The 13,366-nt window shown below is 43.0% G+C and overlaps 1 protein-coding gene across 1 annotated transcript; it reads left to right on the plus strand.

Annotated features, from left to right (window-relative positions):
* Positions 1 to 313: 313 nt before the first annotated feature.
* Positions 314 to 4,294, plus strand: ID4 (inhibitor of DNA binding 4). The gene is made up of 3 exons (XM_073566108.1): positions 314 to 939; positions 1,709 to 1,768; positions 2,286 to 4,294. Exons 1-2 carry the CDS (start codon positions 589 to 591, stop codon positions 1,754 to 1,756), a joined length of 399 nt encoding a protein of 132 aa, XP_073422209.1. The 5' UTR covers positions 314 to 588; the 3' UTR covers positions 1,757 to 1,768; positions 2,286 to 4,294.
* The last annotated feature ends 9,072 nt before the right edge of the window (positions 4,295 to 13,366 follow it).

Raw genomic sequence — 13,366 nt, forward strand, 5'->3', positions numbered from 1 at the left:
AAACCTTGGATTGCCTTGATTTTCTGAGACAGATATGTCAGCATTAGTCCTGATAGCTATATGAGAATTTCCAGTACCTTTTTATTAATGGACAGTAAACCTTTTCATATCGGGGCAGCTTTGCTAATACAATTTATTAATATATCCACTTATTTTTTTTTCTCCATCTTTTCTAGGAAGTGTGTTTGGCTTAGAACTTGTGATAAGAGAGAGCCTGCTGGTGTGCTCATGCTGGATGGCTCTCCTCCCTCCATCGCTGCGCCCGCCCTCCCTTCCAGCTCTCACCCTCCCTGCTAGATCCCTGCCTTAAATATGTGAGCTCAGAGGCTGCAGACCAGGGAGTTGTGAGTGACTGGCTGACTGGAGACACTGCTCTCTTCTTCTGTGTGCATCCATCTGTCACCCAGAACCAGTGCAGGTTATCTCTAACCTGGTACCAGCTCCATCCTATTAAGGACCTAAGACTACCACCCAGTGATCCTGTGTAATATAGGCGTACTCCCCTCCTTGCATTGGATATAACATTTGCACGCTGCATCTTTGCTGTTCTTCACTGTCTTAGCAGATAATACCTGGTCGCTACCGGCAATGAAAGCTGTGAGCCCCATGCGTCCCCACAGCCGGAGAACCCCAGTGACGGGGGGTATGTGTGGGGAGCTGGCACTGCACTGCCTCTCTGAGCACAGCCTTGGTGTAGCTCGCTACAAGATGGAAGAAGAAGAGTCCTTGTGTCTGCAATATGACATGAATGACTGTTACAGCCGCCTCAAGAGGTTGGTGCCAACCATCCCCCAGAACAAGAAAGTGAGCAAAGTGGAGATCCTGCAGCATGTTATAGACTACATACTGGACCTTCAACTGGCACTGGACACACACCCTGTGTTGCTCAGGCAGCAGGCACCTGCCAGGACCCCACTGACGGACCTCAATGTAGACCCGGTAAGAGGCGCCCCCTTCTATATACTCTATTTGTGTTGAGTAAGCATGCCACATGTTAGCTGATGGCACGACCTGATATATGTGGCCTATCGGCTCGCTTGTATTGGTGCCCACTGGAGTCAGTGGTATCTCAGTAGGGTGCGATGACAGCTCTGGCATCTGAAGAAGGACAGATCCACCTGACAGCCTCCACTGCTTCATATCAGTCCCACACAGGGATCATAGCACTCAGAGATGTGGTGACTGCTGTCCAGATGGCAGGTGATGTTCACTGTTATGGCTTATTTCTTGTCATTTCCTCTTAGTAGTTGTGTTCCCGATGAGTGGAAAGCAGCTGTCTCTTCCTTGTTTATGCATTGAAAATGTGTTGCAATCATGTTCATCATTATCAAATGCCATAAATTCACCGGCGCACAGCCTGCGATGGCCTTTTCCCAGCTGAAGAGAATAGGCAGCTATGCCCCTCACCCTCTCTTCAGAGCCCATAGCTGGGAAACCCTCTGCTACATGCCAATTGCCTGCAAGTTAAGTGTATGTCAGATTTTAATTAGGAGCAGCAGCCTGAAGGTGATCAGTCTTTTGTGCGCCTCATTCTGATCCCTGAAGTGTGACCTGTCACTGCCCCTGCAGCCAGTGCCCATTCTAGAAGACCAACGAGTGCAACGTTATCCCTGATCCCTTTGTCTATTATTTTTCTATTTGCTTCACCGTTATTTAACCTTTTCTATGTACTATCATAATTAATATGGATTTTATTTCTCTTTTCCAGGCTACGGCAGTGGTAAACCAAGAAGGAGACAGTATACTGTGTCGCTAGTATGCCCTTAAGGTAAGCATTGTACTGTATATTATGGACATTTATTGGGCAGCTTTAGTAACCATATGGGGAGTCGAGATAGTTTATCTAAGTGACATTATATTTTTTTCATTTTATATTTTGCTTTCCTTATTAATAATAATAATAATAATTTGAATACTAAATCATATCCATGACAAAGTTAAGACTACTCTTCCAGAATATTATTTATCCTAATGGAAGGTTTACGGTAAACGTAGAGGTTGCACGTCACTAATATCCTTTTCCGTATTCCTATCACGAGTCACGAGGGGGGAGTTTGTAGGGATGAGGGTCACAGATGATAGCCCAAAGCACAGTATGAAAGCAGGGACTGAGCAGTCCATTGCAGCTGCGTTCCTATGCTTGGACTAGCTTGGGAGCTGTGCTTGTAGTTTGACCTGGTTTGTTTTGGGTTGTTGATCAAGCATGTCTTGTGTTTTGTTGGTGGCGCCAGTAAGTCTGGAGCAGAATGGTTCACACACCCCCTCTATTCATTCCTCTTCCACAGGTGTGCAGCAGGCAAATCCAGAGCCAGGAGGAGCACAGAGAAAGAGAGAGACAAATTAGAGACTAAGGGAGGGGAATGAAAACCAGTCACCAGACAAAAGAGGGGAAAAAACATCCTTCACTTCGCTTTTCCACACTACACGAAGAATCTAATCCTTCACCATGTGTCCACCTTGTATCATCAGACATGCACTGTGGAAGTCCCTGACCTGATGACATAGGGGGCACTGCTTAGAGAGAATATACCATTAAATGAAGAACTGAATATGAAGCTTTACTAATATACCAGAGTATTGTAGATATTTTGTCTTTACATCTATTGTTTAAAATAGATGATTTTATCTCTCCGGGGAATTTTCGTCTCCCTGCAAGAATGTTACATATTGTATAGAAGAAAACATGAGTGACATTTCATACTGTACATATAGAGATGTTCTATAAGTGTAAGTGATACAAAGTATATGCTTTAATAGACTACTGTAATTATGAAGTATTTTTAATTAAATATTTTCTGTAAATATGAATGTCTCTTTTTTTTTTGTTGTTTTTTTTGTTTCGTCCCGGGGGATTTGATTTGATTTTTTTTATTTGTCACAAAAATAAAAATAAAAAATAAATGATTAACTAAAGAGACATGAAAAGATGAACTTGTAACTTCCCACTTACTTGAATCAGATGATAATTGACTTGCAAGATTGCATGGGACGTATTCCTTTGATCAGTCCAGATCGCAATATTAAGCTGCATCCTAAAGTTTTATCCACTCGTGTGACGCCCAAATTTTTTATTCGACCCATCACCGAGTGTATCCGAAATTCTATAATCACCTTTGCACTCAGCTATAGTCATTGAAAAGTGGGAAGGAAGAAATGGTGAATAATCACATTTTCATGTCTCTCAGAAATTTGCTGAATACAGGCTGTTAAAGGTGATTTTATTTGTTTGTTTGTTTTTTTCTGCATTAATATATTGTCAGTGTTACAAAAAGAAAATCCAATATCTACCGTTACCTGTCTAGTGAACACTGGGTTGTCTCACTTTCTAAGCCCCCTGATCTACGCCCTCCTTTCGAAATATAATGGATTGTGTAGAAAACGCTGTCACCATATACTTGTCAAATATAGTGTGACATCATATCTGTCATTGGCATGGCCATAACTGGCTTTGCTTAGCAATGGGACCTTAAACAGAACTATTTTGTGGGAAGAGAAGTTGCATTTGAATAAAATGACTATATATGTACACGATCCAATGTGCGGAATTTGGCATTCATATTTGGTGCACACAGTGTAAATGAAAGAAAATCTGAGTCCTCGCTATACATAATCTCATTAGTCTCTAAGGCAGATTCGACTTCCTTGTTCATTCCTTGGTTTGTGTGTATTCAATTAGCTTATGAATATGGCCAATTATGGTCATTTATCCCCACTGATTCTGCTCTATTTCCACAGAAGCCGTCTCTGATTTTTATCCCATAGCAGAGGGTTAAATCCTAATTCCATGTACACGTTGGTGCTATTATATTTGTAACAGGGGGTGGTTTAAAGGCAAAAAGCATTTTCTTTCTCTTGCTTTGTGTGGATTTTCTTAGTGGACCCTGTGCTAGGTAAGCAGACAGTTCATTGCTTGCAACCAAAGGAACCTTACTGTATTCTTTCTAGCTGTATCTATACTGACTTCAGCTGATGGAGGGAGACAAGCAGAAACCTTTAATACCAGTAATGTGCTTGGTTTTCCTGAAGTTTCTACTGTAATCTCATATGTATTTTTTACACATGAGTATTAAAACATTTTTTACGTGTCTCAACCTTGTCTTTCTTACTCGTGTAATTAATCTTACTGAAAGTGAGAGTATTTTATTGTCATGTCATGCTTTGATTTGTCACATTTTTTGGACACTGTAGACAAATAATCTGTTAACCAATCTTCTAATTCCTAACATGATTTTTTTTTGTTTTCCACTGATGTCCTCAAAACTTACGCTTAAATAAAGGAATGCATTTCACATTTTGCATGCACTTTTCCTGACTTCTGTTGACACAACTGACAAGGGAAATTTATGCATGTGAACTTGAATGGGTATTGGAGCAGTGATGTCAGGTCAGGAGAAACTAGTTATGACTGTAAGAAACACAACTAATTATTCCTATCCATTAGAACATAGTTGATTTTCATTATGCCTGCGCTATGAATACATGCTAGAATGATAAGTGCGTTTGTGGCCTGACAGTGGATATTGATTACAATTCATCATCAATTCATATAACTGCAAGCAGAAGCCAGTTCACCTTGCCGGAAAGCAATCTCTTACATAAAAGTGTATGATGTGCGGGAAAGAATAGTAAATGAGCATTGTATATGACATATTTTTCTGGATTCCAATACCAAGACGTTACTAAATCTGTATAACTCCCAAACCCTAATATAGTATTGGTTAAAAGTTAATTATTTGCTTGATAATATATTTTAAAGGCAACAAAATTGGGAATGATATTGTATGTGTATCCCATGATCAGGACCTTTATCTATTTCCTGCAGACGCCACTATAATTTTGCTTTCTTCAGTAGGTCAGCTTTGACCTTAGCAATGACCTTAGGCAATTGGAAAAAGCTGTGACCCACTAAAGTTAATGGCTAAATGTGTTTTCTGTTCCTATTGGTAATGGAGAAAATGTTCACAAGTATACAGCATGATACCCACAAGAAAGAAGGATATGACCTGACTGTAGATTTGTCCAGTGGTTATAGGATGTAGAATAAGTATTTTGGCATACTGAAGGCTGAAAACATTTGCATTTTTAAATATGACATCAATGAATGGTATAGCGGGAAAGAGCAGGTCATACCCTGATACAAACTATTAGATGTTCTGCCACAATTATAATGGTATTTATAGTGACTTAGCCCAATTATTCTTAGCTTGTCATTGGCCTTATCCTTGACTTAACGCCCAATCGTTCATACTGGTCAACCTTCTCATTCTTTGGAAATTAGTTCCATGACACTGATATTAATAATCAGCAAAGTCCCATGACACTAACATTATCTATTGCAATGGTACTTGAACAACATTGAGATATTAAAAAAAAATGATGCCGTACCAGCCAGTAATGAACATAATGATATCCCACGTTTAATATTGTCATATATATATAGTTGATTAAAAAATTCCAAAATAATATTAAATTATGAAAACACCCCATTATAGGAGAGGGGTAATTTGAAATGAATGTACCGGCAAATACTTTCACAGAATTTCTAATACACGTTTATGAAATCGAGAGACGTATTTCTCAGTTTTAGACTAGCGGATTTAATTAGTAGCATTTCCACTAATTTTGCCAAAACATGTCACAATTTCATGATTTTATTATATATTTTCAATCAAAATAGTTCATCATCCAAGTGATAAATCGTCCATTGACTTTTCCATGAGAAAGATTTCACAAGCAGAAATACATTACTGGTAACTTAGGTACTAAACCTCATTTATGGCTGGTTCTATATACTGCAATATCTACTTGTCCACTTTTATTTAATGTCATACTTAGGATTTTCTACGCATGACTCTACTATGTCAACCTTTCCTTGTTTAATCTGTAGATTATAAGTGTGCAAATAGTAATAAGTAGAGCACATCTCTACTGTAGGATACAGGTTGTGTGACCTTCTTTCTGCTTAGCTAAATGGATTTAGTAGACAATAATACTAATAATAGCACTAGTATCGGGCTTGCCAAATCTTATTTTAATAAAATTATGTTTTGCCAACATTTAAGCCGATAAAGGAACTTTTGTTAACATCTTAAGATGTTAAAGTCACCAGACTCAATCGCTGCATGAAGGCAAACAGTTTACCAGAGTTTATTTTAGCAGCATATGGAAAAATCAAATCGGACAATTATTTATTTAAAGAATGGTTCACAAATATCTTAAAGGGTTATTAAAGGGGAAATCTGATTCTGAACACTTTCCCATCAGAAGGTAAGCAGGACCACTGATCAGTGTCAAATGTACAGACATCTGCTAGCTCACATAATCAAACAGCAGATAATGTGTACCTGTCCTACTCCTTATGGCAAGTGCACAATAGGATGGATGTGTGACATGGTAGATATCTGTAGATATGTTTATGTTACCATCTGCCTTAGGGTCCCGTTTCACATAGCGACGCTCCAGCGATCCCGACAACGATATGACCTGGTAAGGATCGCTGGTGCTTCACTACATGGTCGCTAGTAAGCTGTCAAACAGGCAGATCTATTCAACGATGCAGCAATGATACGGCGATCCATATAACGACCTCGCCGGTCATTGATACCTTGTCACACAGCAGCTATTCTGACGACTCACACCTGCGTCCCTGAGTTCTGTGTCACCTACGAGGTCGCTCGTCGGTGTCAAACACAGCTATGCATGCTGGCCAGCGGGACACCAACAATCAAAAAATGGCCTAGAACATTCGAGCACGATCAGCGATATCCAGCAGGGGGGGCGAGGTTGCTGTTGCGTCAGAAAATCTGTGATATTTCAGCGATCTGGCTAACGATTTCGTTACGCGAGACGGGGCCTTTACTCATCTCCGAATATGGTAGTGAACAGAGTCACATTACTCCTTTAATATATTCTATTTAGGCTGTGTGCCCACGTAGCGTTTTTAAGCGTTTTTGCCGCGATTTTCGGCGCGGAAACGCAGCGAAAACGTTTAAAAATCGTGTACAGAACGCCCCCCATGCATTCCTATGGCATTCTACACATGCTGTGCTAATGCTGCGCTTTTTTCCGCAGCGGAATCGCATCGCGGAAAAAATCGCAGCATGCTCATTCTTTTGTGCGAAATCGCAAAGAATTGCCGCGATTCCGCACCCATAGGAATGCATGAGAATCGCTTACTTCCCGCATGTGGCTATGCCCACCATGCGGGAAGCTAAGCGTCTCATGTGCGGTTGGTACCCACGGTGTGGAGGAGAGGAGACTGTCCTCCAGGCCCTGGGTGCCATACCCCTGTAAAAAAAAGAATAAAAAATAAAAAATCGGGGTATATTTACCTTCCGATGTCCCGCGCTGCATTCCCGGCCTAGTGTTCCCAGTAATGCCTTGCGGCAACGCCCTGTAATGACGTAGTCTCGCGTGACTCTAGCGGTCTCGCGAGATCACTATAGCAACGCGAGACTACGTCATCACAGGTCTCGCAAGGCATTACTGGGAACGCTGTGGCCCGGGAATGCAGCGCGGGACGCCGGAAGATAAATATACCCCGATTTTTTAAATTTTTTTAGCATTTTAACATTCTATCTTTTACTATTGATGCCGCATAGGCGGCCTCAATAGTAAAAACCTGGTCACACTTGTCAAACACTATGTTTAACGAGTGTGACCAACCTGTCAATCACATTCCAAGCGATGCTTCAAATCGCTTGGAAAGTGCTTGAATATCGCACGTGAAAATCGCGGCAAAATCGCGATCATAATCACGGTAAAATCACAGTGAAATCGCAGTGAAATCACGCAGAAAAAAACGTGCGATTTCTGGGAAGGAGTCCGGTTTTTAGTGAGCATTTTAAAACGCTACGTGGGCACATAGCCTTAAAGAGATTTTAGGAAAAGTCTTGTTTTTCTCCAAAAATTAATGACCATCAGGTGTATCCAGACCTTTTGTGGAAAGTCTACAGAATAAATAGCAGAGGTTTGGAGAGGTGACATTCAGGATTTCAGCTCTAAGATCTAACCTTCTGTTAAAGTATAGGTTGATCATGCATTATTATCCAATGTAGTAGACTTACAGGCCTCATTTAAAGAAGCCTCCCATAAAATTGTGTATCCTCTTAATATATTGCAGTCATCATATTATATAGCTCTATGTACCTACAATTGCCTCTTTTGCCTTTCTACACTGATTCTTCTCTTTCCATTAGGTCTATGACATAGTATGATTAATAACTGACTACCTGAATCGTTCTGAGCTCTATGCAGAAACAGGAGGTCAATTTTCACTGAATGAGTCATAAGTCACAAAAGTCCCTGGCAGGGGGAGTAGCAGAGCAGCTGGTTAAGGAGTTGAAGAGAGGAATGATAAATGCATGGAAAAGAGACTTCCTGTTTCTACATAGAGCAAGGAAAAGAGAAGAATTAGCTGTGTAGAAAGGCAAAATGAGCAATTGTAAGTACACAGTTCAATATAATATGATGATTGCAATATATTAAGAGGAATAAAACTTTGATGGTAGGAGGAGTGCTTCTTTAAATAAATAAGTGGAAACAGTAAGTGATTTGTTTCTTGATCACTGGCTTCTAATTTCACATAAATCTGAAACTACAGCTGGAGGTCAGTGGTAGAGACTCGTCATTACAATACCAAGTACAGCTGATATTCCAAAGACAAAATAATACATACTATTAATTTGTAATTAAACCAATAGTTCATGTATTGATAGAGAAATTTGATTTTCTGATCTATTGGAAACAGGTGCTGATGTACAGAACTGCGGTATATGTTCATACTATAAACACAACTTGAAATAAATAAAAAGGTAAAGGAACCAGTGCTATATTTTACAGTACATACAGCATATATTTAATGAATAAAAGCCATCCTCACTTCACTTTATGACTCAGAATTAGCGTTGAGCGAAACGGGTCGAAAAAATTCAAAAGTCGCCGACTTTTGCCAAAGTCGGGTTTCACGAAACGAAACCTGACCTTAGCATGAGGTCGGCCACGAGGTTGGCGACTTTAGCGCCAAAGTCGCGTTTCAAAAGATGCTTTAGCGTCCTTTTTCAGCCAATCAGGAAGAACGGACACTGTGGGTAACGTGATGACATAGGCAGCGGTCACCACCATCTTGGAGAAGGGCATGCAAGTGATTGGCTTGCTTTGTGTAGCGTCACAGGGGGTATAAAAGGGTGGGGACGCCGACCGCCATGTTACTCATGCTGATCTCAGAATAGGGAGAGCTGCTGCAGCTGCTGATTCTGTAGGGAGAGCGTTAGGAAGGCAAAAAGAAAAAAAGAACAGCTTCTGCTGCTAGAGCTTTTCACTGTAGTTACTGTGCAGTGAAAGGTGAAAATTTTTGCTTTTGTGCAGCAGCGCTGGTGGTGATTAGCCTGCCTTTTAAGGCTAGCTGCATTGCTGTGTGCACACTGGTGTTCAAACTGCTTTTTTAAAAGCAATCCAAATGGTATTGTTTTGTCCTGGTGAGGTAGTGAGCGTTCATTTTTTCACACACCGTACAGCGGTGTACGCTCCTCACACAGTACCGTGTAACGGCTGTTATCACGGCCAAATTGAAGCTATCTAAGTGTGTGACTCTGTAAGGAAAAGTCGAGGAGTTTGTCCGTTCTTACAGACCTACACCTTATAGTTTTGTCCATTTTTCAAACAGTTTAGTATATTTGCTGTTTGATTACATTCAAAACTAGAGAGAGACACCGTGTGTCAGTCCGTATACAAAAAACTCAGAGCTTGACAATTTTACATACACCGAACAGCGGTGTACGTGCACGCTCCTCTCTCAGTACCGTGTAACGGCTGTTATCACGGCCAAATTGAAGCTATCTACGTGTGTGACTCTGTAAGGAAAAGTCGAGGAGTTTGTCCGTTCTTACAGACCTACACTCTAGGGAGATTCCAATTCTGCCCAATTCTATATACACCTTGTAGTTTGTCATACACTAGGCAATTTCTGCCTGTCACATTGTGGTGTTATAGACACAGGGCCTGACAGAATCCAACTGTGTCCTGAAGAGAAGAGAGATTCCAATTCTCCACAGTCCTCTATCCACCTTTCTTACAACATCCAGAATCTGCCGTTCACATTGCGGTATAAAATAAACAGGGCCTGACAGAATCCAACTGTGTCCTGAAGTCTACAGAGATTCCAATTCTCCCCACTACTATATACACCTTGTACCTTGTTTTACAGTACCATATAGTTGGTGGTCTTTTGGGTACATTTTCCCCAAAAATGAGGAAGTGTGGTGGAAGAGTCCATGGAAGTGGGCGGGGGTTGGCAGCTGGTAATGATGGCGTTGGTGTTGGTGGTGGATCTGCTGGTAGTGGCTAAAGCAAAATAGCACCTAATGCAGGAGGTGTTGAGCCTGCATCATCGTCTGGCTCCACAAGGCCTCGAAGGCTCCCTTTTCTGGGAGTAGGTAAACCGCTTTTAAAGCCGGAGCTTCAAGAACAAATTTTGGTGACATTGCTGACTCAGCTTCCAGCTCTATCGCCTTCTCTTCTGAAGTTTTAAAAAATAAAAGCGCTGAGTCATCATTGGAGGCTCATGTTCATGAACCACACCTTTCCTTGTGTCCTTCACCCCAACCAAAATTGAAGGATGCGGCAGGCCACACTACAGATTACTCCATGGAGCTGTTTTCACATACCATGCCTGGGTTATCAAGTCAAATCGTGAATTACCCAGGCAAAGATGAATCTAACATGGAGTGTACTGATGCACAGCTACTGATAGATGATTCTGCTGGTACATTCACTCAGAGCACTACATTGTCCTGGCAGTGTACTGAGCCAGAATCTGACCCAGATGAAACTCAGGTGCCCCTTCCCGCATACTATACCACCATACACGGTGACACAGAGGAAGGTGCACATGACATTGAAGAGGAGGTGATGGATGACCCAGTTGACCCAGATTGGCATCCATTGGGGGGTAGAGGGTGCCCCTGCCAATAGCTCAGAAGAGGAGGAGGAGCATCCGCAGCGGGCATCGACATATCGACAGCTGTTATCTGGCAGGCCCAGAGCAGTCCAAAAAGGGTTACAAAAACCAAAATAGTAGCAGGACAGCTTTGCCAAATGGTCAAAATAGCACAGCGTGCAAGGCCTCAAGATGTCTTCCATAGTAGGAAGAGTGCAGTGTGGCAGTTTTTTGAACAAAATCCTAATGATCAGGCAAAGGTTATCTGTAAGAAGTGCGCAAAGACCTTTAGCTGAGGGAAAAATCTGAGAAATTTGAATACCAGTTGCATGCTAAAACATTTAACCACCATGCACTTGCAAGCATGGACGGACCACCAAAACTCACATACCACATGTGCTACTGCTCCCAAAGAAGGTAGTCAGCAACGCTACATTGCTTCCCCCACTGTAAGTCCACCGGTTAGCACACCACCAGCAGCAAATGAGTTGTCGTCGCAAGGGCAAATCAGTCAGGGAATCACAATGATATTGCAACAAAAGACTGAATCTAGGCCATCAGAAAGAACACCAACTCCATCACCATCATCAACCCTCTCTCAGTCCGCCATGTCCACCGCTAGTTCCACCATATGCAGCTCTCAAGTCCAGCTCACCCTACCAGAGACTATGAGTAGGACAAGAAAGTACTCATCCTCTCATCCGCATACACTGGGTTTGAACGCCCACATTGCCAAACTAATCTCGTTAGAGATGATGCCCTATCGGTTGGTTGAAAGCGCAGTTTCCGCGAACTCATGGCCTACGCAGTACCACGCTATGACCTACCCAGTCGGCACTTTTTTTCTTGCAGAGCCAGCCCTCCACCTTCATGTGAAAGACCGCATTGTCCATGCACTCAAGCAATCAGTGAGTGGAAAGGTGCACCTCACAACTGATGCATGGTCCAGTAGGCATGGCCAGGGCCGTTACGTGTCCATCACTGCACACTGGGTTAATGTGGTGGATGCAGGGTCCACAGGGGACAGCTGTGATGGCACAGTGCTGCCTAGCCCACGGTATAGGAAACAGTTGGCTGTAGGCATTCGACCCTCCTCCTCCTCCAGAAGCGAAAGCTTGTCCACAGAGCGCAGTCGCACGAGCACTGCATCCGCAGCTGACAGTGGTGCACACGATGTGTCCCACTATCGATCAGCTAGTGGAAAGCGTCAGCAGGCTGTGTTGCAGATGATGTGTTTGGGCGACAGACACACAGCGGAGGTACTGGCCGACTACTTTCAGCAACAAACTGAGTCATGGCTGGGCAGTCTACATCTTGAGGCAGGCAAGATAGTTAGTGATAACGGCCAGAATTTTGTGGCAGCCATAGCCCTTTCAAAACTCAGACACATACCTTGCTTGGCTCACACCTTGAACCTAGTGGTGCAGTGCTTCCTTACTAATTATCCGGAGTTAACAGGCCTGCTCCATAAGGTTCGAAGACTGTGCTCGCACATCCGCCGGTCGCCGGTACACTCCAGTCGTATGCAGAAGCTGCAGCGATTACTCCACCTTCCCAAGCACCGCCTAATTATCGACGTTGCAACAAGGTGGAACTCCACCCTGCACATGGTTGAGCGGCTGTGCGAACAGAGGCAGGCCATAATGCATTTGTGGGAGGATACATGGGCAGGCACTTTGAGGGCAGACATGGAGTTGACAAGTGTACAGTGGTCGAAGCAGAAAGACCTCTGTAAAGTCCTTCAATGTGTTGAGGAATGCACACGGCTGGTAAGCGCAGACGACGCCATCATAAGCATGAGCATCCCACTTATGCGTCTGCTCATGCAAACTTTGACGCACATCAAGGAGCAGGCGTCTGCAGCCAAGGATGATGAGGAAGAGGAGGAGGGAAGCCTTGATGACAGTCAGCTATTGTCTGTTCAGGGAACTGTCGTGGACGAGGTGGAGGAAGAAGAGGAGGAGGAGGAGGATGATGATGGGGATGATTATTTAGGGGAGGAGGATGCTTCTCGTGGGGCAAGAGAAAATGTTGGCGTGGCAAGGTCTGGCACTGCGTTTGTGCGTGACTTGAGGGATGTGGATTTGCCTGAAAGTGTTCCTCCAACCAGCACTCGCAGTGCATCACTGACACCGGGAACATTGGCCCACATGTCAAATTATGCCTTGCAGATCCTAAAAAGGGACCCCCGCATTGCCAAAATGATGAACAATGATGACTACTGGTTGGCCAGCATCCTGGATCCACGCAATAAAGGCAAATTTCAAAACATCAAGCCACAGGAGAACCTTGACCTAATATTGGCTAACAAACAAGCAACTCTGGTAAACCGGTTGGTTGAGGCATTCCCAGCACACAGCAGCGGTGATGGTTGTCACACGAGCCGTAGGGGCCGGGGACAACTTGGAAGAGGTGTTGGTGGTGCACACA

Source organism: Dendrobates tinctorius, unplaced genomic scaffold (genome assembly GCF_039654945.1).
Source record: "Dendrobates tinctorius isolate UK_male_01 unplaced genomic scaffold, ASM3965494v1 ptg000004l, whole genome shotgun sequence".
NCBI lineage: Eukaryota > Metazoa > Chordata > Amphibia > Anura > Dendrobatidae > Dendrobates > Dendrobates tinctorius.